Here is a 23,818-nt window from a genome sequence, read left to right on the forward strand (position 1 = left end):
AGAGAAGAAACTAGGGGGGGAAGAGCTTTGTTAGAAGTGCTGGTGATAGTTTTGTAGGGTTGTTTGTTTTTGTTTTTACTTGCTTGACACTAGAGGCACTTTGCTGGAATTCAGAGTGGCATCTGCTCTGGATTTTGCTCTTTTTTCTCCTCCAAAATGAGTTCAAGTGTGAATTACCTGCAAGTTGTGGGGAACTTCTGTTTTTGCCTGTGATCCTGTAGTATCCAGAATGTGATGCTGAGTCTGGTTAGCCCTGAGGGGAGTGAAACCTGTGGCTGGTTATGTAGAAAGAAATTCTTAAATAAGATGCTGACTCTTTCTTTTCTGTTGTGCTCTGGCTGGATTCCTGCAAAAGTGCAGTAAGGTTACTGCTTCAGTATAGCCTGGCAGGAAGTGGTGGAGAGTGATCAGAGCAACTTTTCTGTGGCACTTAGGAAATTTTGACCCAACCTAGCAGTGATACCTGGCTGTAGAGTCTTGCTTGGTCTCATAAAGTTGAATGAGATATAAATATGCCTGTTGGTGAGGTATGTCCTGACCAGTGCATGCAAAGCTTACCTGATTCAGGTCAGCTGTGTGCCTTCCATTGTAACCAGCTTGTCCTACTGTGGCAACTTGCTCACTAGCGTGAGAACGAACATGAGCTGGGTCAGCGTGGTTTTCTGTGCCTAGACCTCTTGCGGCTTTCAGCAATACAGATTGCTTATCATGAAACAGTAACAGAACCATAAGAGATGTTTGAAATGAAGTCCTTTCTTATGCCTATGGTTTATTTGCATGTTTTTCCTGCTCCATAAGATTGAAATGATTTGATGGCTCAAGTAATTGTGCCCAAGTATACAATACAGAAATCCATGTTTATGGTTAGTCTTAAGTTGTACAAGTTTAATGAGGGATTTTCTGGTGCTAAATACAGCAAGTTTTTGTGGAGACCAGTAGAGTTGTGGGATATAGAACTTTTCTTCCCCTGATAACTGCTTCCAACTCAACCCATCTCAGAAACTGAGCTGTTTGAAGAAAAACTCTCTGCTAGTGTGAGTGAGAATAAAGGCGTTCTCCCCAGTGGAAGTGCAACTTGTTAGAAAAAGTTTAGTGCTGAAATTTTGAAGGTCCATTTATGAATGAAAGGTGTATGTCTTCACCTCATTCCTAATTCCATCATGGTTTGGCACTGGTTTAATTCCTTCGCTCTGTTGAAAAGTTCATTTCCGAAAACTAGTTCTTTTGACAAAGACTCAATTATTTATAATCTATCAAAGCCATCCAAGATGAAATACTAGGTGCTAAAGGAGTCTCCTGTGAGAAATGTATACTGTCCATTAATGGCTGAAAGTCATAGCCAAACAAATTCTAACAGGAAAACAGGTACAGATTTATTTTCCCTTTAGTTTTACCCTAAGACGAAAGCTTGCTCTAGTAGTAATGTTTGCCAACAGACCTGCTGTTATGGGGAGGACTGTTCCTACTGAATCTCTCTGAAGAAGATAGGTTTGTTCTCTTCTGTCATGAAGGGTAATGTCTCCTGTCCCTATTACAGGAGGATCTGAGGCAAAATCCATGCTTCTCTTTCAGGAAAATGTTTCCTAAAGACATGCTAATGAAGAATTACAGTTAAAATGCGTTGTAGTAGGAGAAATTTACTTACCTTCTAGCACATGAGCCATGGTTTCCTTTATTTCTGCAAATAAGAGTGAAGAAAGACTTGGGTTATAAGAAGAGACAAAAGCAAAATCTGATTAAAATTGACTCTCAGATTCTGGAATTATGTGACAGTGTCAGGTGTCTCAAGTCTCAGAGCCTATACTGTTCTTCAGAGCCTCGGAAATGACTACAGACATAGAGCAGTAATTCACCCAGGACTCCGTTCACCAGCATAATGCCTGATGTTACGTTAATACAATGTCTTGCTGCTATGTCACAAGCAGACACGCAGAATAATTAAGCATCTAGGTGAATGTGAAGGGAGCAGGGGAGAACCTGTTTTCTCTTCAGCTCCAGCTTTTTGGCTGAGGGTGCAGGGCCATGTGCAGGCAACTCTAATACCTGACTGTGGTGTTTGCCTCCAAAGTCTCATCCTCAAGGTGTTATTGCTCTCGTACAAATGTGGACTACTATGAAAATGCTATTTTTTTCATATGTTCCCATGTGAATACACTTCTTGATATACCTCCAGATATTTTTAAATCTGTTTTTTCACATCTCAGTGTATGAGATATACTTTCTGATGTATAATATACTGATATAATTTCTAATATACTTTCTCATGTGCTTGTTTTGTGTAAAACCAAGGTAACAGTTCCAAAATATACTATCTGCTCTTTAATCTCCATCTTACACGTCAAGCAAGTAGTAACACTTAACTTTTAGGGTGGAATGAGAGTTTTCACTGAGCCAAAACAGCACTTGATTCATTGTGAGGATTTCCTGTGCATCTTTTTTGGTGGTTGTTAGATACCAGTCAAGATTTAGTTTTCTACACGTTGAATCTAAATGTTTAATTCTGAGGCTTTTTTGGCTGAAACAAATTGAAGTATTCAGAAATTCAACAACCATCATAAATATATTCCCAGCTCTGTCTTTGGTACAGAATTCTTCTCCAAACTCTTCTGCACTGTTTTCTCTGTGTGTTTTTGTTTCTCCTTTAGTTTTAACTCTGAATGAATTTGCAGTGGGCAAATATCTGCTTTATCTGGTGCCCTGAGGTTTTTGTGCATGGATGGAGCATTGCAACAGATGTATAAGCACAGCTGTGGAAACCACAGTGCACACAGTTTCTTATTAGCTATTCCCCTCAAACACAGGAGCAATCTAACTGCTAGATATGTGGGGTTCAGTGGTTTTCTTCTGTGATGTTGTTTGGCAATCATGATGGCAAGTGCTGTTTTAAGTGCTTTAAGGAAGACTTCAACACAATTGTCTTTACTTAGTGTGTTTGTTTTCCTAACCCAGAAAGTGTTTGTCCTTCTGGATGATGTCCAGTTCTGGTACGTGTCACGAAGGGACCTTGGTGGCTATGCCCTGGCCTGTGCCTTGATGGGCCAGGCAGCCACTTGGATCTGCTGTCTACTCCAAGACAACCTCCTCTTGTCAGCCTTACATGTCAGAAAGAAGCATGCTTTGATGCATGTTCCTCTGAGTAGGTTCAATAGCGAGCTTCCATCAAAGGATTTTCCCTTAAAAATCTGTCTGAAGTGTTTTGAAGAGAGCCTGAACCCAGGGGAAATACCAGTTTGTATCAACCAACAAAAAGCCCTGTGAAAGCCACTGGCATGTGTTGATGTATAGTTTGGAACCTCTAGATTGGGATTTGTTTTTCCTGACAAAAGTTAAACATCTCCTGTGCTGTTCCCTGCCACCTTTCTCCCACACATCCCCCCCCAACCCCTCAAAACCCACCAAAGCTCACTACCTTCACCATTTCCCCCCTCCTCCCTCTCTGTCCAGCAGTGGACCAGGAAAGGTCATTTGGATGCTTTCTCAGCTGTGAGTTTGCTGTGTGGCCTCATGACAAGTAACCTGGGGAGCACACTTGCTTGGTCCCATTTTTCTGAAAGACTCCGCACTGGGGGGGAACACAGGCTACTGCATTTATATTGTAGCTCCTGCAGTGAATTTTCTTCTGTCCTTTTTCCATCCAGCTGCTGACCAGCAGTACCCTGTTCCTGACGCGAGCATGCTATCTAGCCATGGGTGCAACAAAGCTAAGGAACAATTGGTGCACATTCTCCTGACCTCCAGCATCAATAGCTACTTGCTCCTGAAGGCAGTCTGCCATGGTTGTTGCTCCAATAGCAAGCAGTGTGAAGGCTCAGGCAGTTTTCCAACAAAACTCAAGCCAACTTTGCACTCGGTGCTCAAGTGGATGAGCCGCTCAGCTGAGTAGGAAGACCTTGTTGCTGTGCTCTCAGGAGTCAGCATTGCTGTTTGCTGTGCCAGATCACCCTGACCAGCCTGCTCCCAAATGATCTGCTTCTTGGAGCTGGAGATCCCTCTTCACAGCACCAAGCTTCCTGTGCTGACAGTCTGGGAAGGCATGTGGAAATAGATATAGTGACTGTGACTTCTGTCTGTCCCCCCTTCTCACACAGCTGTGTGAAGATAAATTTTGCATTAGATGTTACGGAACTGGAGGAAACATTTTTCCTCTAGTAATGACAGGGTGTTATCACTGTCCAGGCATGACCCCAGCTTATTCCCCAAAAAACTCATAATCTGATACCTTTTCTTTACAGTGTGATCTTCTGCCAATGCCTTAACATGTCCAAAGACAGAAAAGTAGTTACAAGATTTTTAAAACCGCTTTTGGAGAAGGCAGCTGTGCCAGAATGAGGGAGACTGAATAGGAGGGTTAAGCAGAAATATCTGTTGTTTATTCATCTTTTGACACAAGAAGAGCTCTTTAAAATGAGTGGCCATGTCTTCCCTTGCAGTCTGCTTTGCAGTTTCTTTACCACTGTAGAGATATGGCCTCTAACTGGAACACAACTTCACTCTTGTGCTGGAGCACCACCAGTGTTTGAGAGGACTAAGCAGCTGCTGCTGTTTAAGCAGATGTCTTCACCTGCCTTGCCACCTCCCGGGCTGGTCCTTTCCCCTGCCGTGGTACTTACTCCCTTATGGCAGTCTTGGGGTAGATCAGACCTCAAAGCTGACTTGTTTTTACCTACCAAGTTGCCTAACTGCTCATTGAGGAGCTGCATAAACTGGTACCAATTTCAGTGATGGGACGCTGTGGAGGTGGGAATAAGCTGCTAGCAGCAGGGTGGGTGGGGGAATTTTGGGACCATTTTCTTATGGCACACAACCAAGGAGCAACATTGTTTTGTATGTATCCTGCCGATACTACAAACCCTAGACCAAAAGAGGGGCCTGGGATGTCTCTTGCTTTAATCTCTAGCTCTGGCTCCCTTAGTACCTTTTTCCTTTTGAGTCACCTTCTTGGCTTAAAGTGAGGATTTTTGGCAGCCACCCCAAAAACACCCAGAAGGAGAGGCCTATTTTTCCCAGTGTTGTGTCAATTTGGTCACTCTTGCACACAGGTTACTTCTGCGCAGATTTGAGAGACGGAATCAGAGATACAAACGCTTCCAAAGATTTTCTGAAGTAACCCCATCTTACGCTACCTGCAATGAGAAACACATATGTTCCATTTTCTGTATCTTTGTTCACATGTTTATACATGAAATGGGAAGTCACTGTGAGAATCACACTTTTCTGTTCATTTTATCTTGCTTTTTCCAGCTGTACGAATCATAGCAGGTAGAAGAAAAGCAGGGTACCCTACAGGTTGGTGTGAGAGCTTGTCAGGGGAATGATGTGGGTGTGTATGCTTGTACCGAGCTTCAGAAATACTCTGTGGAAGTGAGAATGTCTTTCAGTCTGTGTTCCTGTTTACTGTGCTCAGACAGCACTGGGGGGATATGAGGAGAATTGTACTAGGGATTTATGACTAGTAATGTGGAAGAGATGCAGCTGGCGACGCTGGAGAGCTCTGAGTGAATTCCGCAAAAGAACAGGATGTGAGAGGGGTTTTATGTAATACTCTGGGGCAAGCTCACCAAGCAACAAAAAAATGAGACTCTGTGGTCTCTCAGTTGTGCGAACATGGTGGGGAAGGACTGAAACTTAGAGAAGTCAGTTCTTTCTTAGGGGTGGAGGTGGGGGGGAAAAATTGGTGCAGTCTGAGTTTGTTAGAACTTTTTCCTCCTTTGTTTTTTTGTTTGCTTGTTTTTTGAGGAGGGGAAGAATAGTTTAAAACTGGTATATTAAAATACCCCAATGACAGCTAAAGAAAGAAAAAAGCAAGCAATCTTTTCCTGCCAAAGCTCTTTATGCAGTGAACATGCTGATGAGAGGATGGGGCATCCAGTGGGAGAAAGGAAGAAGCATTCTCGGTTGCTCCTGTAGTTGCCCAGGAGACTGGGATGAAACTCAGACTGCAGAAAGCCTAGGTTGCTTTATCCTCTGTCCTGCAGAAGGATTTGTGATGGCTTTGAGAGTAAATAGACCAAGGAATAGGGACAAGGCTGGTCACACAATCCTGTGGACTCTGCTGTGTGAGTTTGATCTCTTTCATCCCTGAAGGAGGATAGGACTGTGAGCCATTTGAATGGAAATGGCAACAAAGAATGTAAGTTATTTTTCTTTCTGGCTAGAGTCTTGAGCAGTCTGGAGAACAGGAAGGGAAATACAGTAAGTTAGCCCCAAACAGAGGTACAGCAAGTCTCAGATTCATGTCATGACTACTACTGACACTGGTGGGCTATTGTTAACCTAGGGCATGTCTGGCATCTCTGAAATTTTGCCTGCCTACGGTTTGTAAAGAGAGGAAAGGAAGAGATCTCTGCATACTGCCTTTGTCTGTAATATACTTAGTAAAAGTCAAGCAGAGTTGCAGCTTTGCAGATGGTCTCAACGTAAAATGCAGTGGTGAAGAAGCTGTGTGCTTGTGGGTAGGTTTGTATGTATGGGTGCTCAGAGCTTGCTCAGCTGCTGCAGAGATGCGATTTAGCCGAGTATGATGTGCGTGCAGTCAGTCAGTTGATGTGCGCTGTGGAAACTCACTCACCAGGATAACTACAAATATCTACTAAAGTCAGTGTGGTTTTCTGCTAGCCTTTGATAAGGCAATTCAGTTACCACAAAGAACTAGCAGTAATTCAGTTAGCCATCCAAAGCATTTCTTTGTCTAGCTCTCGTCTCCGAGTTCATTTGCATTGTGTGTCAGCTGTGCAGCGTTTGAACCTCTGTGACCAAGCAGCTGTATGTGGCAGCACATGGGCACAACGCGGCCACATCAGCGAGTGAAAGGAGCGGTTTCACTGCGCTCTGCCAGCAGAATCAGTCTGCGTTTGTACGGTGTCATGGCCAGAAACACCCCTAAACAGCCATTTATAGGAGTCTGCTGGCCGCACATGAAGAGCGTGAGGAGAAGCAAGGTAGTGGTGTGTAAATTAGCTGTTCAGCTAGGAAGTGGAGGCCAAGCTGGTTTGCTACTCAGAGAGGAAACAAGACATCTTCCACGTTATCAGGTTATAAGCAAGACTTAATAGACAAAAATAAGCATAAACTATCTTGAGATTCTATCTAAATATAATTGATGGGCCTGATGCCTAAAGGAGGACAGAGACTGTCAGACAGCTACGCTGCTAGAAAAGCTGCACAAGGATGGAGTGCAGTGACATGGCATTTTGTTTTCTCTGTAAAGCTAGATGACTACTCTGTATGTGCTGAGATTTACAAGCTTGCTCTTCTTATCACTGAAGTTTGTATGAGGTTTTGGTCCTGGCTCAGACATGAAATAAGGCTCACAAAGCTTGAGAAGTGCTCAGTCATGCGTAGAAGCAGTGAATGAAGAACACAGACCAAGATCATCTTACAGATTTCTGAAAGCCGTGGAGTTCCCTGTTCTCTGCCTTCTGTGCCCACTATGTAAGTTCAAGCTCAGCCCAGTCAGGTACTCTTCTGGGCAGGGGGTCCCGACAATCACCCTGTTTTGTCAACCTTAAGCCTAGTGTTTGTACACAAGCTGCTAGAACAAAGCTAATAAATCTGGTTGAACTTCATCAATGCCCTCAAAACACCAGAGGTTTGTGGTCATTTGTGGAGAAAAGCCAGCCTCCAAGGTCCTAGTTTCTGTGTTTTACTTTCTGTAACATATTAATGCTCCAGTTTTAAGCCCAACTTGATGGCTGAGAGCTAGAGATCTGTGTAATTAATACTCCAAACAAACAAATGCTTGAATAGCTGTTGATATGGGGGGTGGGCAGGGGATGTGCAATTAACGTCACGTGGGACCGGAAGGGTTGTAAAGAGTATAGAGAGGCCTAACAGCTGGCAGATGGAAAAGGTCTCCAGGTGTATTAGTTTGGAACAGGGTCTTCTGTACAGTGACACTGATGAGACCTGGATTTCTGCTGAGTTTGGAGAAATGAGGTGGGTCTGAAATACCTACTGTTTCTTTGAAATTTCAGGTGCATAGTAATACTCAGCTCTAGTAACATCTACCCAAAATAGAAGTTCAGAAATGATGAACAGGCACGGTTATGTTTAGAGGCTTAGAAGTGGCAGCCTGTCATCAGCTGGAAGATTACACTCAAGGACTCCCTTGTGTTAGGACTACTAAGATGTGTTTAAAGAAACTGGTTATTAAAGAGCTGTGTTGCGTGTGCTGCAGCTCTCTGGATTATGCAAAGAGGTACATGCAAGTGTGAGGCTTAGATCTCAGGATTGTAATATCTTCTATGTTTCAGGTAGCATAACTGCTCAAGATCAAATATTCTTTTTTTTTTTTTTTGTAGCTCTTAGTGATGCATCTTTAAAACTCGTATAGGGAAAATGAGAATGCTGCTCAAATTTAGCTTCAGTGCTGCATAACCGTACTTGGAAAGCTACTTCTCATTAGTATGCAAGAAAATTTCTTCTGATTTATCTTAACCAATAAGATAGGCTACTTAAATACTAGGATATAATCTATTTAAAATGGAGTGACTTCTTTTCATACATGGCAAATTAATTTCTTATTGCATGTATGTTAGTTTTGGTTTTATTTTTAAAAAAGTGATACATTTTTTTTAAGTATCAGCTTGTTGTCTGGGTGATAATGTCTACAGTTGCACTAGAGAAATGGTATAAAAAAGCTGACAAAGTTCAGGTAGGATCTGCCCTGCATGCCATGTTTCTGCGCAGTTACACTGGCTGCATTGTGGATGCTTGTTACTTCTTCCTGCATGCTTTGGCACTGGTGAGTCCCTGCTGCATCTCACAGTGCTGACTGTGAGTTTCTTTCATCTCTCCTCAGGTGCTGCATTACAAATAGCTCCACACATGGCTCTGCAGATGGAACGTGCCTTGGCTTTTACTGGTTCCTCATTGTCCTAGAAAACAAGACATCAATACTGTAAGTATGAGGACTAGTCTCTTTCATGAATGCAATTTTGGCCTCTAAGAACGTTAAAACAGAATTCCTCCCCCTTATTTTGATAGGGATCTCAGGAACAGAAGGCTTAATATCTGAGATCTCTTATTAGCGTGACCAGAGCTGGCCAAGCAAGTCATGAACCCCAGTGAACATGGAGCTTAAGTAAGTTGGATGCAGCAGTTAGTTCTGTCTCTGTGTTGTATGTATGGTGACTCTGGGCAGCAACTGCACCTCATGACAGAGAGGCTAGCTCCGATAAAGTAATTGGCCAAGCTGCCTGAACTCCAGAGCAGTTTCAAGAGCAGACCTGTTCCACTCTTGTACAATACTTCCTGCACTTCTACGCTGACCCTGCCTTCCATAGTTTCATTTGAGTAAGACAAGATCATCCAAAAGTCTGGCTCCAACCTCAGAAAGGCAATTTTCTACCTCTTATTCTTCATAGCCTGGCAATCCTTGTTCAGATCCATCACCCAGACAGATAAAACTACCCATTCCCTTTGTATTTCTCCTGCTGGAAGAAGTATGGCAGCAGATCTCTAACACCACATGAATGGCCTCTGAGACCAGCTGTGCAAACTGAACTAGCTTGCTTGTGAAAGACTCTGAGGTGACTGCACATGACATGTAGTACCAGAAGCCCTTCTAAACTTCCCTAGGACTGGCCAGAGGGGTTTTGTGTGTACTATGTCTTGCACATACCTGTTATCACAGGATACGTAGAGGTGAAAAAGAGCAAAAAGGAAAAGGAGGCTCAGCAGACAACCAAGGATGATGACACAGTGAAGAAACCATGCAACGCTGTCTGAAGAGAAACAGTTCTTTTAAGTACATTTCACAGATCATTTACCGTGTGCCTCTTTCAGGATCATACCTTCTAGACAACACTCTCTGTTGTGTACATCTGAATAATCCTGTCTTTTCACAGCTCTATCTGTGGGAGGGAAGACTACAAAAATCTATCTTCTTGCCTAAAATTTCACAGAGCACTTTTCAATTCTCACAGCATTTTTGTTTATCTTTCCCTGCCCCCAACAAATTTCTCCCCAAAAACTTCAGCTCAGATGCATGGTTCCTGCTGTAATCTTCCTAGTGTCACTGATGCCTGTCATAGTGCTTGAACAGAGGGCTAGACAGGATTTTGAACGCTGAACACACAAGGGGGAGCTTACATGAGGAGCAGGCTATGGACTTGGTCTCATTCAGAGTTGTGTGGTACACCATGCAGGTTACAGTCTTCTCGTCGGTGCTGTGTGCTGTGAACCTGCTGAGCACGGTCACTGTCCCGTTATCGTGGCTGTCTGTTTCGGTCATGGAGTTGTTCTCAGGGACCCACGAGATCTCAGCAGCCGGCCTCCCCGCCGCTGCCTTGCACACGGGGTTCCTGTGGTCGTCGCAGTACAGGGACAGCCTTGGGGGGACTGCAAAGCATCAGGAAGGGGAGACATGTGGGTTGCTGCAGTTGGCAGAGGCTGTTCTTATTCTTTACCCAAAAGGAACGTCATGAAAAGAGGAGAGTCAGGTTGGAGGTGCCATCCCGTCACAGCAATGTGTGCCAAAGTGACAAAGATTTGTGTCTTTTTTTTCCTCATTTTGGACAACTCTCCCACCTTGAGGTGAGTTACCACAGCCAGGTACCATTAGAGGAGGCATCTCTGGACGTGGAGGTGGGGAATTACCCAGAATACAGGGCTGAATCAGACTTTTGTCCTAGGCAGCCTTTATGCATGTGGCTTAAAATGGATTTGAATGGCAGGCTAGCAGGAAATGGGGCTGTTCTTCCTGCCTGGGTAACAACATCCCGTGTTTGATCGAATATCTCAGTACTCGGAGGTGTTGCCCTCCCATGTTTTTGTCATACTAAAGCAGTGTGTTAGTGAGTGACTACAGGAAAACAAGACGCACATGCAGACTCCTTCTTTAGTGTATTGGGGATTGCTTCACACCCGTCACTTGTAACTCTGCTGGGCAGAAAGGGGCAGCAGAAGGGAGAAGGGTTTTGGCAAATGAGGAGAGGGAAGAAACAGAGCTACTAAATGACATGCTTGACCATTAGTGCCATTGAGAAAGCTCCTCTTCTCAGTGCACGCTTCCTCCTGTGCAGGAGGAGAGGAGCTGTGTCTGTCTGGGGCTGGAGGTGGTCCTTTGGAGAAGGGAGAAATGAGGAAGGAGTCCCTTACCTAGCACGGTCAGCTGGTACATCTGGTGGAAATTCCCTTCCTGAGTTACCACTTCACAGCTGTAATTTCCTTCATCAGCCATTCCCACTTGCTGTATCTCAAGGGCATAAGACTGGTTTGATCTGAATTCACAGTTCACTCTGTCACTGCAGTTTGTTCTGTCCACCTTTTTCTGATCAGCCCTGTATCCCAAGGTGCAGGGGCCTCCTATCTTGGGGCTTATTTTCCACGTCACCATAGTTGCATCTGTTTTGTTAGGGCAGGTCATCACAGCGCTGTGACCCACTTGTGCTGCCATTCTGTTCCCTGGAGGAGACAAAGAAGGAGAAGGATGTGTGAAAAGGTGCCCAAGGATGTCACTCACAGCCTTGGAGTTCTGGTCTGTGCTTCGGAGGGAAATGTCAGCACTGTTACACTCCAGAGGGAGGCCCTGTCTGTGCCAGCCCAAGAGCTGCATGTCTTGGACAGAAAGAAATACACAGCCATGAATTTGGCTTTGCAAAAGTTGGTCCTTGGTTTTACTCTTCTGTAGAGTTCTCCTCCCTAAACCAGTAGATAAACAACATGACTGGGAAGCAAAGTCTGGCTGAGCTGCAGAGCCCACCTGTATGAGAAGATCTCTGGTTGCTTTTCTCCCTACATCACTGCCCAATACAGGAGAAAAATGAATGAAGACATTGACCCTACTTTTGTGCTGGATATGAGCAGCCGTCCTAATAAGGTCAAGCACAGATGGCAAATTTTGTCCTGTCACTCCAAAGTTTATATGAACTAATTTCCCTGGTTATAGTGCTGTCAAATGGAACAGTAGAAGAGTAAGTATGACATTTAACTGGAAATAAAACACATGCCTGCTGTCTGTCAGATGAAGAGATCCCTGATAGACTCGTGATCACTGTCCCATGACCACCTGTCTTACCTGATCCCAATAAAAACAAACGTGAATTTGCGTAGTTTATGTAGGGTAGGGAGGAGAAAGGTTATTGCTGTATTTTCAGATCCCATTATCTTTGGACTTTATCTTTTTTAAGTATTTAACTGAGTTTGTAAAGAAGAAAGAACCTTCCCATTAAATCTTAAGCTCTTGCAGGTTATTGCTTTTGCATCAGAAAAATCCCTTCAGCACTTTCTAAAGATTCCTTCCTCTAGACTTTTTCCCCAAAGAAGAATTGAGAAAACATGACTGTGATGCATTGCCCCTTCCTCCTTAGCCCTTAATAGATGCTTGGTCCCAAAGTACCGCCAGAACTACCTGTGGCTCCTGTGACTGCAGTCATGGTGAGCAGGACGGCGGTGTACGTGGTCTTCCTGATCTCTTCCAAGGCAGCTCTTGCGTGTGTGGATGATGCAGGTTTCTTGCACCATCCTGCTTGCTGTGAGATCCTCATCGTCCCCTGCCACTGATCCTCAGCAGTCAGAGCCACCGCTCTTCCTAGGCTCCTGAAGGTTCCTGACTGCAGCTACAAATAGGTGGTTCTTCATAGCACAGAGCTTCTTCCTGTGCTGAGAATTGGTGAACGCAGAGGAAATGGTATTGATGGTTGCTTTCTGTACACTTCTCTTCTCACAGTAGCACTATGCAAGAAAATCTATGGCAGAACTTGCACAAAGTATAAGCCAAGTGATTTTCATGCCTGGTTCTGATCTGACAGTGAGGATTTTATCAAAGAAAAAAAAAAAAGTCACCTAACAGCTTAAGATCTTTCCTCTAGGATATATTGGCAATCCCTCCTTCCCTCCAGGCAGGGAACATAGATAGGTAGAATCTTTGTGTGTGATGACACTGCTGTCTTATACCAGCAAAGGTACTTTCTCTGGATAGAAAATGAACTTCCCTGGAAATTAATGCACTGAACTTAATTTTATCAGAACCATGTTAGCCTCCCCAAACCGTGAAGCCACGAGGCTGACGTGACGTGATGCCTGTTTGCTTGTTTTAGGAGACAAAACTCTTCCCCCACAACAACAAGCACAGCTGATTTATGCATTTCCATGGCCATGCTGAAATGTGCCCACCTGAAAAGGCCTCCGTTCTCTGGCCAAATGGATGCAAGGCATCACTGACCCAGAGAATCACTGGAGGAAGGCAAACATCCCAGCCCCCCTCCAGGTAGTAGGTACAGGTTAACCGAGAAGAGGCAGAGCACCCATTGGGGACCCAAAGGTAAAGCTGGGTAAGTTCAAAAGGAAAGTCATGCATCCTGTGATCGCAGTTCTTATATTTAGAGAAGCCAACAGCAGTGATATAATGAAATCCTCATCTCTGCTGGCTGCTGTTGCTGCAGTTTTCTTTCCGAAACTCACTTTGACAATTTCAGCTATCTTGGTCAATGCAGCTTCTGCTTCTGCTGTGTGGTTTGGAGCTTACATGCAACAAACACTTCTCACGTTTAGAGGTGGGTCCGAGACACAAGGATCACATTTGTCTCTCTGAGACAGAGATCCCTGCAGCACCGGAGGTACCGTAGCTTCAGCCATACCCATCCGGGTGACATAGTTCAGCACTAGATGGTGGACGCAGCAAAAAGCAAGCGGGAAGGTTGTGTATTAGTGATTTGGCTGAGATCAGGTAGGGGGTGTCTGGTGTTTTGCATTTCTGGAAGCCCAAACTCTGTCTGCCTTTAGGACTGGAGCCACACAGCATGGTAATACTGTGGTAAGAGCGTCACTGTCGTATCCTGGGCAGCTGCTCCGAGCTTCTGGCCTTGTTGTCTGCCTCTAGCACAGCCCTGGAACTGGTTTTAAGTGTACTTCAGTGTCAGATTGCTGCCGCCTCCTCCTCAGTTCAGAAGACATCTCCCCGAGGGGCTCCGTGCGTACACCCTGCTTCCAGCAGCGGGTCTTATCCTCCCCTGCTGCCCTCCCGGCCCCAATTACTGATGTGCCAGGTGCAGTTTGGTCTGACTTTACCCTCCTGGCTGCCTCCTGGAAGAGGCCACGCACTGCTGCGCTCTCATCTCCATCTCCTGGGCGAGGCAGGCAACGGCACCCGCCTGGAGATGCTCCTCCTGCAGCAAGCAGCTGCTGGGTCCCAAATGAAGCCTGTCCTTTTGCTTTTAGGGATGGTCTGTGTTGCTTTCTAGTCTTACTGCATTTATAAATTATCAAGGATTTTGCTCAGATCCTCACCTGAAATGTTTTCTGGACAGATCACTAGAGAATATGGTAATCTGAGCAACCATGTCATAGATCTGCAAGGGGCAGGAGCCAACTCTTACAAGGGCAGTCTTGGAGCAGTCTCGGACTTGTGGCCTCTGTGCGCCATCGGTACTGCTGAATTATGTCACACGATGGCCTTTGGACGCCCTGGCCACAAAAACTCCCATATACTGAAAAGGGCAGTCCTGAGTTGGTGCCTGGAGACCTACCTGGCTACAGAGGAAAAAGTTGTCAGTAGGAGACCACGGTGAGAATGAACAACTCAAACAGGGTTGTTCCTTCACACCCGAACGTGGTCAGCCTTGCTAAAGGTCTGGGAATGCCATGCTCACACAGAGGCGGACATCTGCCACGGCGAGGGCGTTTGTCGCCTGGGGTGTGTGCAGGTGAGCGAGCCTTTATGTGGCAGCTCTGTCTGTCTGCGAACCTTTGGGATGGCCCCTCAGGAATTCCCCATGGGGAGTGCCAGCAGCAGTGAGCTGTGTGGGACGCTGGGGCAAAAATACCTGAAAGCACCCACTCTGCTTCACGTGTTACAGTTTAGCTTTAAAATGTGAAAATCTGCCTACTAGGATGGTTACAAACATGATCTTTGGCCAGGGTGGGTTTTCTGTTACTGGATTCACCGCAGATTTTAATTAAGTTAGGTTGTTAAATTACCACAAAACATTAGTGGTGTATCTAAACTAGTTCTTGAGATGTTTATTCTTCTGCTTTTTATCTCTGTATTCATCTATGATTTATTTACATCACTGGGGGTGACAGGAGAAAGGCATGCTCTGTGTGTGTATATATATACATATAAACTACATGTTTATTTGGTAGTGCTTTAAGTATGCACGTAGCAGACAGATTGTGGTCTGTCTCGAGTTACATGCATTAGAGCTCCACCTTGCTGCAAAAGGAAGCAGATTTTAAGTGGATGTAATTCATGAGACCAGGATATATACAATACAGATTTATTTATTTATTTATTTATTCCCCCCACACACGTTTTCACCTTTAGCCCACCTCTAGTCAGAAACTGGTCTCTTCAAGCAAAAACGTATGTCCTTTGCTGATCATAAATTTGTGAAGAAGCTCACACCTCTCAGCAGGAGCTTGTCCAGTTACCAAAGACTCACAGCCACCTCTGAGGAACACGCAGGCTGCCGGCTGGCCTTTTCTAGGGGGGCACAAGCTGCTGCCTCATCGCTTTGTGACTGGGCTCGCTACGAGGCCGCTCACTCAGCCGCTGTCCTGTTTGCCATCTAGCGGGGCTTCCTGGCCTTAGGAGCTGCTCGCTGTGCTATCCGAGCCGTGCAGCCCTACAGGGTCTCGTAGGAAAGCAGTGCCAGCCACCACCTTTTAGGACTTCCAGGCCCTGGCGCAGGGAGCAGCCGGGTGGCGCCGCCCCGCCCGCCCCCGTGCCGTGCCGCCGCCATGCTGCTGCTGCGGGCGGCCCGCGGCCGGGCCGGGAGCGGGTCGGGGCCGGGGCCGGGGCCGGGGCCGAGGCTGGGGCCGGGCCGCTGCCCCCCGCCGCCCCTCGCCGCCCTGTCGCAGGTGCTGCGGCTGGAGCGGAGCCGCCGCGCCGCCGTGGTGTTCCCGCTGCAGAGGCTGGCCCGCTGCCTGCTCCCCGGCGCCGAGGCGGCGGCCCTCAGCCTCTTCCAGCCCGGCCTGCCCGCGCTGCGGAGCGCCGAGCGGCTCTTCGCGGCCGGCCCCGGCCACGCCGTCACCTACCTGAGCTCCGCCGTGCGCACGGAGCACGCCCCGCCGCCAGCCCTGCCCGAGGTCGGGGCCCGGGGATGGGGCCGGGATCCCGGCCGGTGGCCGCCCCCTGCCCGGGCGGGTGTGCGGGACACGGCCTCACTGCCTGCCCTTCTGTCCTCCTGCCCCAGGTGTGCTTCGTCGGCCGAAGCAACGTGGGCAAGTCGTCGCTGATCCGGGCCTTGTTCTCGCTGTCGCCAGAAGTGGAGGTCAGAGTGTCGAAAACGCCGGTGAGTGCCGCTCTGCTTCCCTCCCCTTGGTCAAAAGCCGGTGCTAAGCCGGGCAAGAAGGGCGAAGGAAACCAGGGCTTGAGTAACATGAAGTGACAGGGGAGTGTGCCAGCTCGCAGCCATCACAGGCTTGGCTTTTCCAAAGGAAAAGGTGGGAAGTGTCCAGCTTAGCACCTCAGCCAGGGCTGGCACACGCGGCAAGCAGCAAAGTCTTGCAAGCCAAGTGGTTGTGATGTTAAGCCTTTTGGGAAACACCGGGCACAGAGATGAGTGTAGGTATTTTTAGTCCATTATTTTAAGGACAGAGCCATGTGGGGTTGTTAAAAGGAGACAACAACTTAAAGCAACAGTAGCATTTTTGCAGCATTCTCTGGGGTGTAGGGTATAGTACGGAGATGCTTTGTGGGGCATCTCCTACTCCACTGCTTAAAGCAACTTCTTAACCCTTTGTCTCAAACTTTTTCCTTTTTTAAATCCTCTCCCGAGGGCCACACAAAGAAGATGAATTTCTTCAAAGTCGGGAAGTACTTTACTCTGGTGGATATGCCAGGATATGGCTACCGTGCCCCACAAGACTTTGTGGAGATGGTGGAGGCCTACCTGCAGGAACGGCAGAAGTAAGGAACTTAACTGCACCTCCATTCAGCAGTGAGAGCTGAATACCCATATGCAGCATCGTGGGGCTGGATGGAAAAATGCAGCAGAGGTGGCTGCTTTCAGTGGTAGTGCAGAAAAGATGGAGGTGCTGCTCCATGCTGACCTCTCAGTTACCATGCATGGCCCAAATCCTACAATACTTGTTCATGGTTATGAATTTGGAAGTAGCACAGTAAGATGATACAACGGTGGTGATTAATGTTGCCTGTATTTCTGACAGCTTGAAGAGGACTTTTCTATTAGTTGATGGTGTAGTAGGACTCCAGAAAACAGACCATATTGCAGTAGAGATGCTGGAAGAGTTTGGGATTCCTTATGTGGTAAGTGATGCTTTGTTCTCGAAAAGGTAGAACAAAAACTTGTGTTAGTTTTATGCTAAAGGTAATCTGTAAAGCTATGTACCCTCTACCTGAGCTCTTGCAAGTTGTCCTACCTAAGTAGAATACCTTCTACCCCACCTTTATTGTTAGTAACGTAGGTCTAAAGTGTGTCTGGGGGGATTTGAAGGACTTTTTTGCTTGATTTATTAAATGAACACTTTTTTCAGTGCTTAGATCAAGGAATTTGGAAAAGTCCACAGCTTATGCAGGCTATGGAAGTGTTTTGGTGAACTGTATTATACCATTTTTCCCAATTAGATAAGACCCAGAGCTTTCAGCCTGCCTTGCAAGATGTTCCAGCATAGCAGCAAAATAATTCTCTTTTCCTGTCTCAATCTTCCCTTTCTGTATCTGTGCAGATGGTGTTAACAAAAATTGACCGAGCTTCCAAGGGACTGTTGTTAAAGAATGTACTGGGAATCCAGGAGTTTGTGAAGGAGAAAACTCAAGGATGCTTCCCTCAACTATTCCTGATCAGGTAAAGCTCTTCTTTGTTGCTGCTGTTGGCTTTCAGGTGATGATTTGCACTGGACAGGCTACCTAAAATGGGTCTGTCTGCGCTAGAGATGACACTTCTGTGTGCCCCAGGGATGACAGGTGGGCTGCCTGCACAGGAACGCCCCTCCTTCTTCCCCATCCTCTACACCTGTGTTGAGTTCAGCTTTGAAGGGTGCTGGGAAGGGTAGCAGTACCTATGCTGCCTGATAGCAGGCTTTGTCACTTTGTTTGGAGCTGTGTTAACAGCAGCAAGCCGTAACTGATTACACTGTAGAAGTGCTTACATCCCCCCAGTGCAGTACAACCTTAATTTAATACAGCCAGTGGCTGAGCTTGTTTGTAGTACGTGAAGGTAATGCAGCATCAGGGACTGAATATCCGTGTCTTTGTTTTCACAGTTCTGTAGAGTTTTCAGGAATCCACTTGCTAAGGTGTTTTATAGCCCATGTTACTGGAAACCTGCCTGCTGTAGAGGACAGCTGAAGACTGGCTCCTGATCTGCTCGGCTCATCCGGAACAAAAGGTACCAAAACTACAGGTCTATATTTTCATTGTAAATAACCCAAAGCACTAAAGTTTATTTCTGGATAAATTTGTATAAGATGTTGGATAAATTAATGTTTGTAAGGATAAGTTTTGTGTTTAATAAACTCATCAATTCAGGAATTTTGCACTGTGAATTAATCCAGGGTACTTTAAAACTATTTTACAAACCTACATGATTGTGTGGAGAAAAAAAAAATCAGAACCTCCAAAGACAAGCTAGGTTTTAATACAGCATTTCCTTTCCCTCCAGGTAAATGTTCAAAAAGCTACCACTGCATACATAAGCTCTGCTGTAGTTAGGATACCAGAGAGAGTCTAGTAATCTCATTACTAAACTGAATGTCTTTGTATCAAGGAAAAACTAAAGCTCTAATATTAAGCAAACTACACTTGTCACGTTGAACTGAATGATACCCTGAGGTTTACATCTCTCAGCTTATGTAGCGGGGACTGAAAATGAGCAAGCGGGCACTCTGCCTGCTCTAAGGCTGTGTCGAGTGGAAATAGCCAACACTTTGTTTGTGAGGAGCTTTTGGGGAACTTTTTGTAATTTTTTGCTGTTGTAACTCCTCTGCATTGTGCATTCTGTAGGTTCACCATTATAGCAAGCCTCGCTTGCGTCCATCAACTTGTCCCTGTTCCAGGTGGACACAGGAAAGGAAACATTTAATGGGATCTGCCTCTTTGTTGCTGTCGGCTTGAAGCAGTGCGATAGATGAATGGACACCTAGGGGGAGTCTCTCCTTCTGCCCGTTACCACCAGTCAGCGCTGTGTCTACCTTCTGTTTTAAATCCCGTACGGAGTCCTGCAGCTGTGCTCAGACGAGTTGCCAGTGACGAGTCCACTCTATGCATCTGCCATACCCTGGAAGCTGAAGCACAGTTCTGGGGTCCCAAAGCAGCTGTACCGGGCTAAGAGCACCTGACTGGGGGGAGACCAGAGGTGGCTAGTTACAAGGTACGGAATCAGCAAGAAGGATTGCCATTAAATAGCAGCAGTTGTACAAGGGAATTTAGACCAAAGCTATTAAGTGCCTGTGTCAAACTCTGGCACTCATCTTGTCCAGGCTTAAGATTGCCGACTGTGTGTATGCAGCTGCCTAAGTTACTTACATTCGGTTCTCGAGAAAGAATAGTTCTGTAAACCACTAAGGGTTAGAAGGTGGGATTTCTAGTATTTTGTTAGTTTACAGAATTTACTGTAACGCTCAGATTAGACTTGAATGAAGTAAGGTCTGTTTCCAGCACATACATAGGAAGTGGCAGTGTGCGAGGAATGCAGGAGACAGCTGTGTATCTCTAGTTTCCATGGCAGAGCAGAGGTCAAGCCTGTAGTTCTCTGGTATTTTACCTCTAATCCAAAAGTGTTCCACAGCAAATCAGCCTGCAGGATGTTTGATCCTAGGGGTAAATACAGTACTATGTAGACAGATGGAATTATGTGCAAGTCTTAAAAAACGGTATCTTAAAACCAGTATCTTTCAAAAACATCAATATAGTCAAGGCTATCATTTTCGAGGCTGCAGTCTTGACTGAGGAGCCTCTAAAAATAAGCCTGTATGGTTAATGGGTACATGTAAAAGAAAGCACATTTCTGGTTTTAGTCTCTCTTCAGAGCAAAATCCGTTACAATGCTCAGAAGTGTTTTATTAACTATTTAAATACATCAGGTATGTCTGGTAAGTCCGTTTGTAAAAATAAAAGTGCTTTAAAGTGGCAGCAGATGGAATCAGACCCTATGATCCCTGAATGTGTGTAGGGTTACCATAGGTGTCCATAGGGGCACCAACATGGAGCTAGGTCGTACAGTTTCTTAGAGCCATACTAGAGACAGTACGCAGTGTCTTATCCTGAAAAAACAGCTTTACCTCTGGATATATTTGGGTTTTCTGCTGTGTTGGCCAAAAGATTCTCATTCAAGAATGCCTCAAATACTGAAAAAACTCTAGTATTTTGTTCAGCCATTTGCAAGAGAGAACACACATCAGTTTGTTACATGTAGGAGCCAGTGCCCCTGCGGCAGGTAAGATAAGTAAATAAAATCAAGTCCTCTGCTGGACTTTAATATTAAATCTTGGGCCAAGGGCCTTGGCCTTGTCTGCACCTGTTGTGTACAGAAATGTTTTTTGAGTACTGGCTTCTAAGAAAAAGGATATCACCTTGAGCATCCTCTGATCTTTCAGCAGTACCTCTCGTTTTTCTTCCTCTACTGCATCAGGTCTAGGCTGTCACCACAAGTCTGGCACAGTAGTGTCTCTACATCAAATTATTCCTTGATTTGAAAACTCTGGCGTAATGAAGAATCTTTTGTCTGCCTTATGCTGTCTGCCCTCCTATGCAAGTATACAAGAATAGCCAGTAAAACTACCCTGTTTTAAAGAAAGAGGGCTTGCCTTACCCTCTCATGATATCTGGAACATGCTTGGCACCCCCTTCACTATGGGGATGTGGACGGTTGGGCCCACTTCTGGGCTAATGGAGATGGTAGTGAAGGATTTCTGTTCAGTCATTCAGGAGTAACACCACTCATACAAATTTAAAAAATAATAATAAAAAAAAAGCCACCTTAACCTCCTGAGGTCCCTTCCAACCCCAATTATCCTGTAATCTGACAGCCCAATATTGAGGGTCATATACAGATGGGGGAAGGGTCACCAAATCTACCCCAGAGTAATTTATCTGCATCTTAAAAGTTCACAGCTTGAATCTGGAAGAATTAGAGCATCTTCCTGGTTTTGTGAAATTGAAAAATGCTCATACCATCCCTGCATCCACAGAATAGGAAACCACAGGCTTAAACGCAATTATATTTGCATTGGTAAAGCTCTTTGCTTTCGTTAGCTATAGTCATTAGCATTGGACCAATCCTTTCTCTGGCTTCTCCTTGCAATCCCCAAACTGGTCCGCTTCCTGGCCCAAGACAAGTTCCTGTGCAGCCCAACCCCAAACTCTTGCGTATGGCTTGGTTTCCCCACTGAAGCCCCTACACAGGCACAGGGGCTGCTGTCAGAGCAGGGATCTCTCAAACCCTACCCTGTTCCTTTGCACACATCGAACCACTTGTCGGGCAAGGAGGCCGAGGGTTTGCCTGCTCTGGGAGGTGGTTACACAAAAAGCATGGATGAGGCAGGGAACAAGAGCCCGGGTGCGCCCCTAGGAGGGAGTTACAGCTTCTCCCCTGAAGACAGCACCCGCTGACACCAGAGGAGCCGGAAAGGCTGCGGGCCTCGCAGACACCGCCTGCAGCCAGCCTTGTCCCGCCGCAGCCCCGTTACCGGCGGCACCTCCCGCCCGGACGGGGCCAGGGCTGCGGCCTCCGTGCCACGAGATGGCGGCCGCCAGCGGGGGCGCGGCGGGGCGAGCGGAAGCTGCTTGGGGCGGCTGGGAGCGGCGGGCGGCGGCCATGGCTGACGAGGAGGAGGACGCGCCGGTGAGCGGGGCCGGGCGGGGGGCGGCGGGCGGCCGGGGCCGGGGCCGGGTGCGGGGCCGGGGCCGGGGCCGGGGCCGGGTGCGGGTCCCCCCGCGCTGACGGCGCCTCTCCCCCGCTGCGTGCGCCCAGTTCGAGGAGGACGCGGAGGAAGGCGGCGGAGGCCTGGACGGCGGGCAGGGCCGGAGGAAGCGGCTCTTCTCCAAAGAGCGTGAGTCGGGGCGGGGGGCGCCGCCTGCCCGCGGCTGGGGGCTCCTGCCCCCCTCCTGCGGCCCCTGCGCTGGTCGGGGGGCGTGAACGGGCGAGGCAGGCTCACGCCTCGCGTCTCCCCGCAGTGAGGTGCATGATGTACGGGTTCGGGGACGACCAGAACCCCTACACGGAGTCTGTGGACATCCTCGAGGACCTGGTCATTGAGTTCATCACGGAGATGGTAAGTCGGCCGCGGGCAGCGCGGGCAGGGCGTCCTCGCTAAGACCTCAGCCTGCTGAAGGAAGGGTAGCGCCTCTGGCCCGATTGTTGCGCTATCCCAGGCAAAAAGCTCAGGTGCTACCAGGAGAAACCTCAGCTCAGACTTTGCACTTCCAAGGCTGAGACAAAATCCATGCATTTTGCTCCATGGGGGCTTAGAACAGTGCTGAAACCTTTAAGTAGCAGTTAGTGTTGTAGGGGGAAAAAATCCACAGCTGACTTTGCAGTTGACTGTGGCATCACTACACACACAGCTGACAAAAAACAAAGCACAACCTCAGAAGTTTATCTACTTAGGTTTTCTCAATGTTTTTACATAGATGGAAAAGCAATTCCATGCAACAAAATAAATGCAGGCTTCTGGGGCCTGAAGCCATTGCTGCTGTAAACGTTTGGATACTGTCTGAAAGCTTGTGGTTTAAAAAAGTATATATTAATGTTCGTAGACCCCCCTTTCTCTTGAAAGGTTAGTCTTGCCTACCCTGCTCAGCATGCCTTAAACTGCATTCTGGTACAGGTACTGCACGTTGCATGCCAATTCTGCTTGATGATATTGCTCCTCAACCACTCTGCAGACCAGGCGTCCCCTCCTGTGTGTGATCTGGGTGTAGTTTGATGTCATTACTATTACGTGTAGAGCAGTATGTGGGGCGGGAGTGACGGCACTTAGCAGTTCTGTGACTAGGACGCTGGTGCCCAGATCCTGAAATTGCCGGCTTCTTGATTATAAAAATGCCAGGGAATAAAGTGGTATTAAGAGCTGAAAAAAACCTCAGGGGCCAGAGGAATGCTGTTTTTCTTCCTCCTACAGACACACAAGGCCATGTCAATTGGACGGCAGGGGCGTGTACAGGTTGAAGACATCGTCTTTCTAATCCGCAAGGACCCCCGCAAGTTTGCCAGGGTTAAAGACCTCCTGACCATGAACGAAGAACTGAAACGAGCCAGAAAGGCCTTTGATGAAGCAAACTATGGATCCTGATTCTGCGCAGCCTGCTCTGGGGCACGTCTCAGGCACCTGCTGCCTAGCGGGGAGGAATGTCATGTGTTGTTCGGAGGGGTCACTCGGGATGGAGACCATCCCTGAGGGATATTGGCCCTGCCCCTTCTGACAGGTGTTCAGGCAGCTGAATGTTACCCGACTGGATGTGGTATGCTTTTTGTACTATTCTGTCACTTCAAGAAATGAGCTGTAAAGATTCTTTGAAGGGGAAAATTCTGTTTGAAGTAGGACTGTGATGAATCAGACACCTAGAGGGCTAATGACATTTTTTTTCTCTATTTTGGTTATCACTAGGTATTCTGTTTACAGGAAACGTAGAAAATGGATTTTGGTTAAGTGGACATACCAAGTTTTCTAGCCCAAACTCTTAGAAGTTCTGCTGGCTGTTCTGTATATACCCCTTGAATAAAAGAGTTTAAGTTTACGTGTGCTCATTCTTCATAAAAACTTACACTGATCACGCAGGGTGCATGATGTTGTGGTTTTTTTTTTTTTTAAACACCTAAGTGCCCGTTGGGGTTCTGTCCATGTAGACACAGCTCTCTTGTCTTTTACAGTAAGTAAAACTAGGAAGCTGAGGTTAACCTGCTCTAGATTTACT

The 23,818-nt window shown here is 46.7% G+C and overlaps 3 protein-coding genes and 1 long non-coding RNA gene across 8 annotated transcripts; 3 read left to right on the plus strand and 1 right to left on the minus strand.

The window, feature by feature from the left end:
* Nucleotide 1: 1 nt before the first annotated feature.
* Nucleotides 2–9,603, plus strand: LOC310892550. The gene is made up of 4 exons (XR_014578210.1): nucleotides 2–1,365; nucleotides 3,639–7,431; nucleotides 8,801–8,899; nucleotides 8,986–9,603. It is a non-coding gene; the product is annotated as an uncharacterized lncRNA (long non-coding RNA).
* On the minus strand, nucleotides 7,455–16,117 carry LOC310892546 (cell surface glycoprotein CD200 receptor 1-B-like). 3 transcript variants are annotated; one of them, XM_083820448.1, is made up of 6 exons: nucleotides 15,979–16,117; nucleotides 12,353–12,603; nucleotides 11,101–11,406; nucleotides 10,093–10,341; nucleotides 9,623–9,725; nucleotides 7,455–8,876 (listed from the first exon to the last, which is right to left on the minus strand). In XM_083820448.1, the coding sequence occupies exons 2-6, from the start codon at nucleotides 12,486–12,488 to the stop codon at nucleotides 8,858–8,860; spliced, it is 813 nt and encodes a 270-aa protein (XP_083676574.1). In that variant the 5' UTR covers nucleotides 12,489–12,603; nucleotides 15,979–16,117; the 3' UTR covers nucleotides 7,455–8,857. The 3 variants fall into 3 exon arrangements, with proteins under 3 accessions (XP_083676574.1, XP_083676575.1, XP_083676576.1); XM_083820449.1 differs by having other exon boundaries at nucleotides 12,353–12,598; nucleotides 15,979–15,996; XM_083820450.1 differs by lacking the exon at nucleotides 9,623–9,725 and having other exon boundaries at nucleotides 7,456–8,876.
* Nucleotides 15,598–20,045, plus strand: GTPBP8 (GTP binding protein 8). Of its 3 annotated transcripts, XM_083820447.1 has the most exons (8): nucleotides 15,598–15,722; nucleotides 15,753–16,029; nucleotides 16,137–16,235; nucleotides 16,722–16,852; nucleotides 17,113–17,212; nucleotides 17,632–17,750; nucleotides 18,169–18,293; nucleotides 18,908–20,045. In XM_083820447.1, exons 1-7 carry the CDS (start codon nucleotides 15,682–15,684, stop codon nucleotides 18,251–18,253), a joined length of 852 nt encoding a protein of 283 aa, XP_083676573.1. In that variant the 5' UTR covers nucleotides 15,598–15,681; the 3' UTR covers nucleotides 18,254–18,293; nucleotides 18,908–20,045. The 3 variants fall into 3 exon arrangements, with proteins under 3 accessions (XP_083676573.1, XP_083676571.1, XP_083676572.1); XM_083820445.1 differs by having other exon boundaries at nucleotides 15,665–16,029; XM_083820446.1 differs by having other exon boundaries at nucleotides 15,667–16,029; nucleotides 18,961–20,045.
* Nucleotides 20,046–21,599: 1,554 nt separating this feature from the next.
* TAF13 (TATA-box binding protein associated factor 13) lies at nucleotides 21,600–23,641 on the plus strand. The gene is made up of 4 exons (XM_083820451.1): nucleotides 21,600–21,746; nucleotides 21,876–21,954; nucleotides 22,079–22,176; nucleotides 23,026–23,641. The coding sequence occupies exons 1-4, from the start codon at nucleotides 21,645–21,647 to the stop codon at nucleotides 23,194–23,196; spliced, it is 450 nt and encodes a 149-aa protein (XP_083676577.1). The 5' UTR covers nucleotides 21,600–21,644; the 3' UTR covers nucleotides 23,197–23,641.
* The last annotated feature ends 177 nt before the right edge of the window (nucleotides 23,642–23,818 follow it).

The sequence above is a fragment of the Anser anser genome, assembly GCF_964211835.1.
Source record: "Anser anser genome assembly, chromosome: 1".
Lineage (NCBI taxonomy): Eukaryota > Metazoa > Chordata > Aves > Anseriformes > Anatidae > Anser > Anser anser.

Bases quoted from the DNA above. Each gene is read 5' to 3' on its own strand.
- LOC310892546 (XM_083820448.1), bottom strand. From the start codon at position 12,488: ATGAGGATCTCACAGCAAGCAGGATGGTGCAAGAAACCTGCATCATCC. The intron at 10,342-11,100 runs GTAAGGGACTCC...GATGCTTTGCAG, and splicing joins GTACCAGCTGACCGTGCTAG to TCCCCCCAAGGCTGTCCCTG. The intron at 9,726-10,092 runs GTAAGCTCCCCC...GTTTCTCTTCAG, and splicing joins GTCCATAGCCTGCTCCTCAT to ACAGCGTTGCATGGTTTCTT.
- GTPBP8 (XM_083820445.1), top strand. From the start codon at position 15,682: ATGCTGCTGCTGCGGGCGGCCCGCGGCCGGGCCGGGAGCGGGTCGGGG. The intron at 16,030-16,136 runs GTCGGGGCCCGG...CTCCTGCCCCAG, and splicing joins CGCCGCCAGCCCTGCCCGAG to GTGTGCTTCGTCGGCCGAAG. The intron at 16,236-16,721 runs GTGAGTGCCGCT...TCCTCTCCCGAG, and splicing joins TCAGAGTGTCGAAAACGCCG to GGCCACACAAAGAAGATGAA.
- TAF13 (XM_083820451.1), top strand. From the start codon at position 21,645: ATGGCGGCCGCCAGCGGGGGCGCGGCGGGGCGAGCGGAAGCTGCTTGG. The intron at 21,747-21,875 runs GTGAGCGGGGCC...GCGTGCGCCCAG, and splicing joins ACGAGGAGGAGGACGCGCCG to TTCGAGGAGGACGCGGAGGA. The intron at 21,955-22,078 runs GTGAGTCGGGGC...GTCTCCCCGCAG, and splicing joins GCGGCTCTTCTCCAAAGAGC to TGAGGTGCATGATGTACGGG.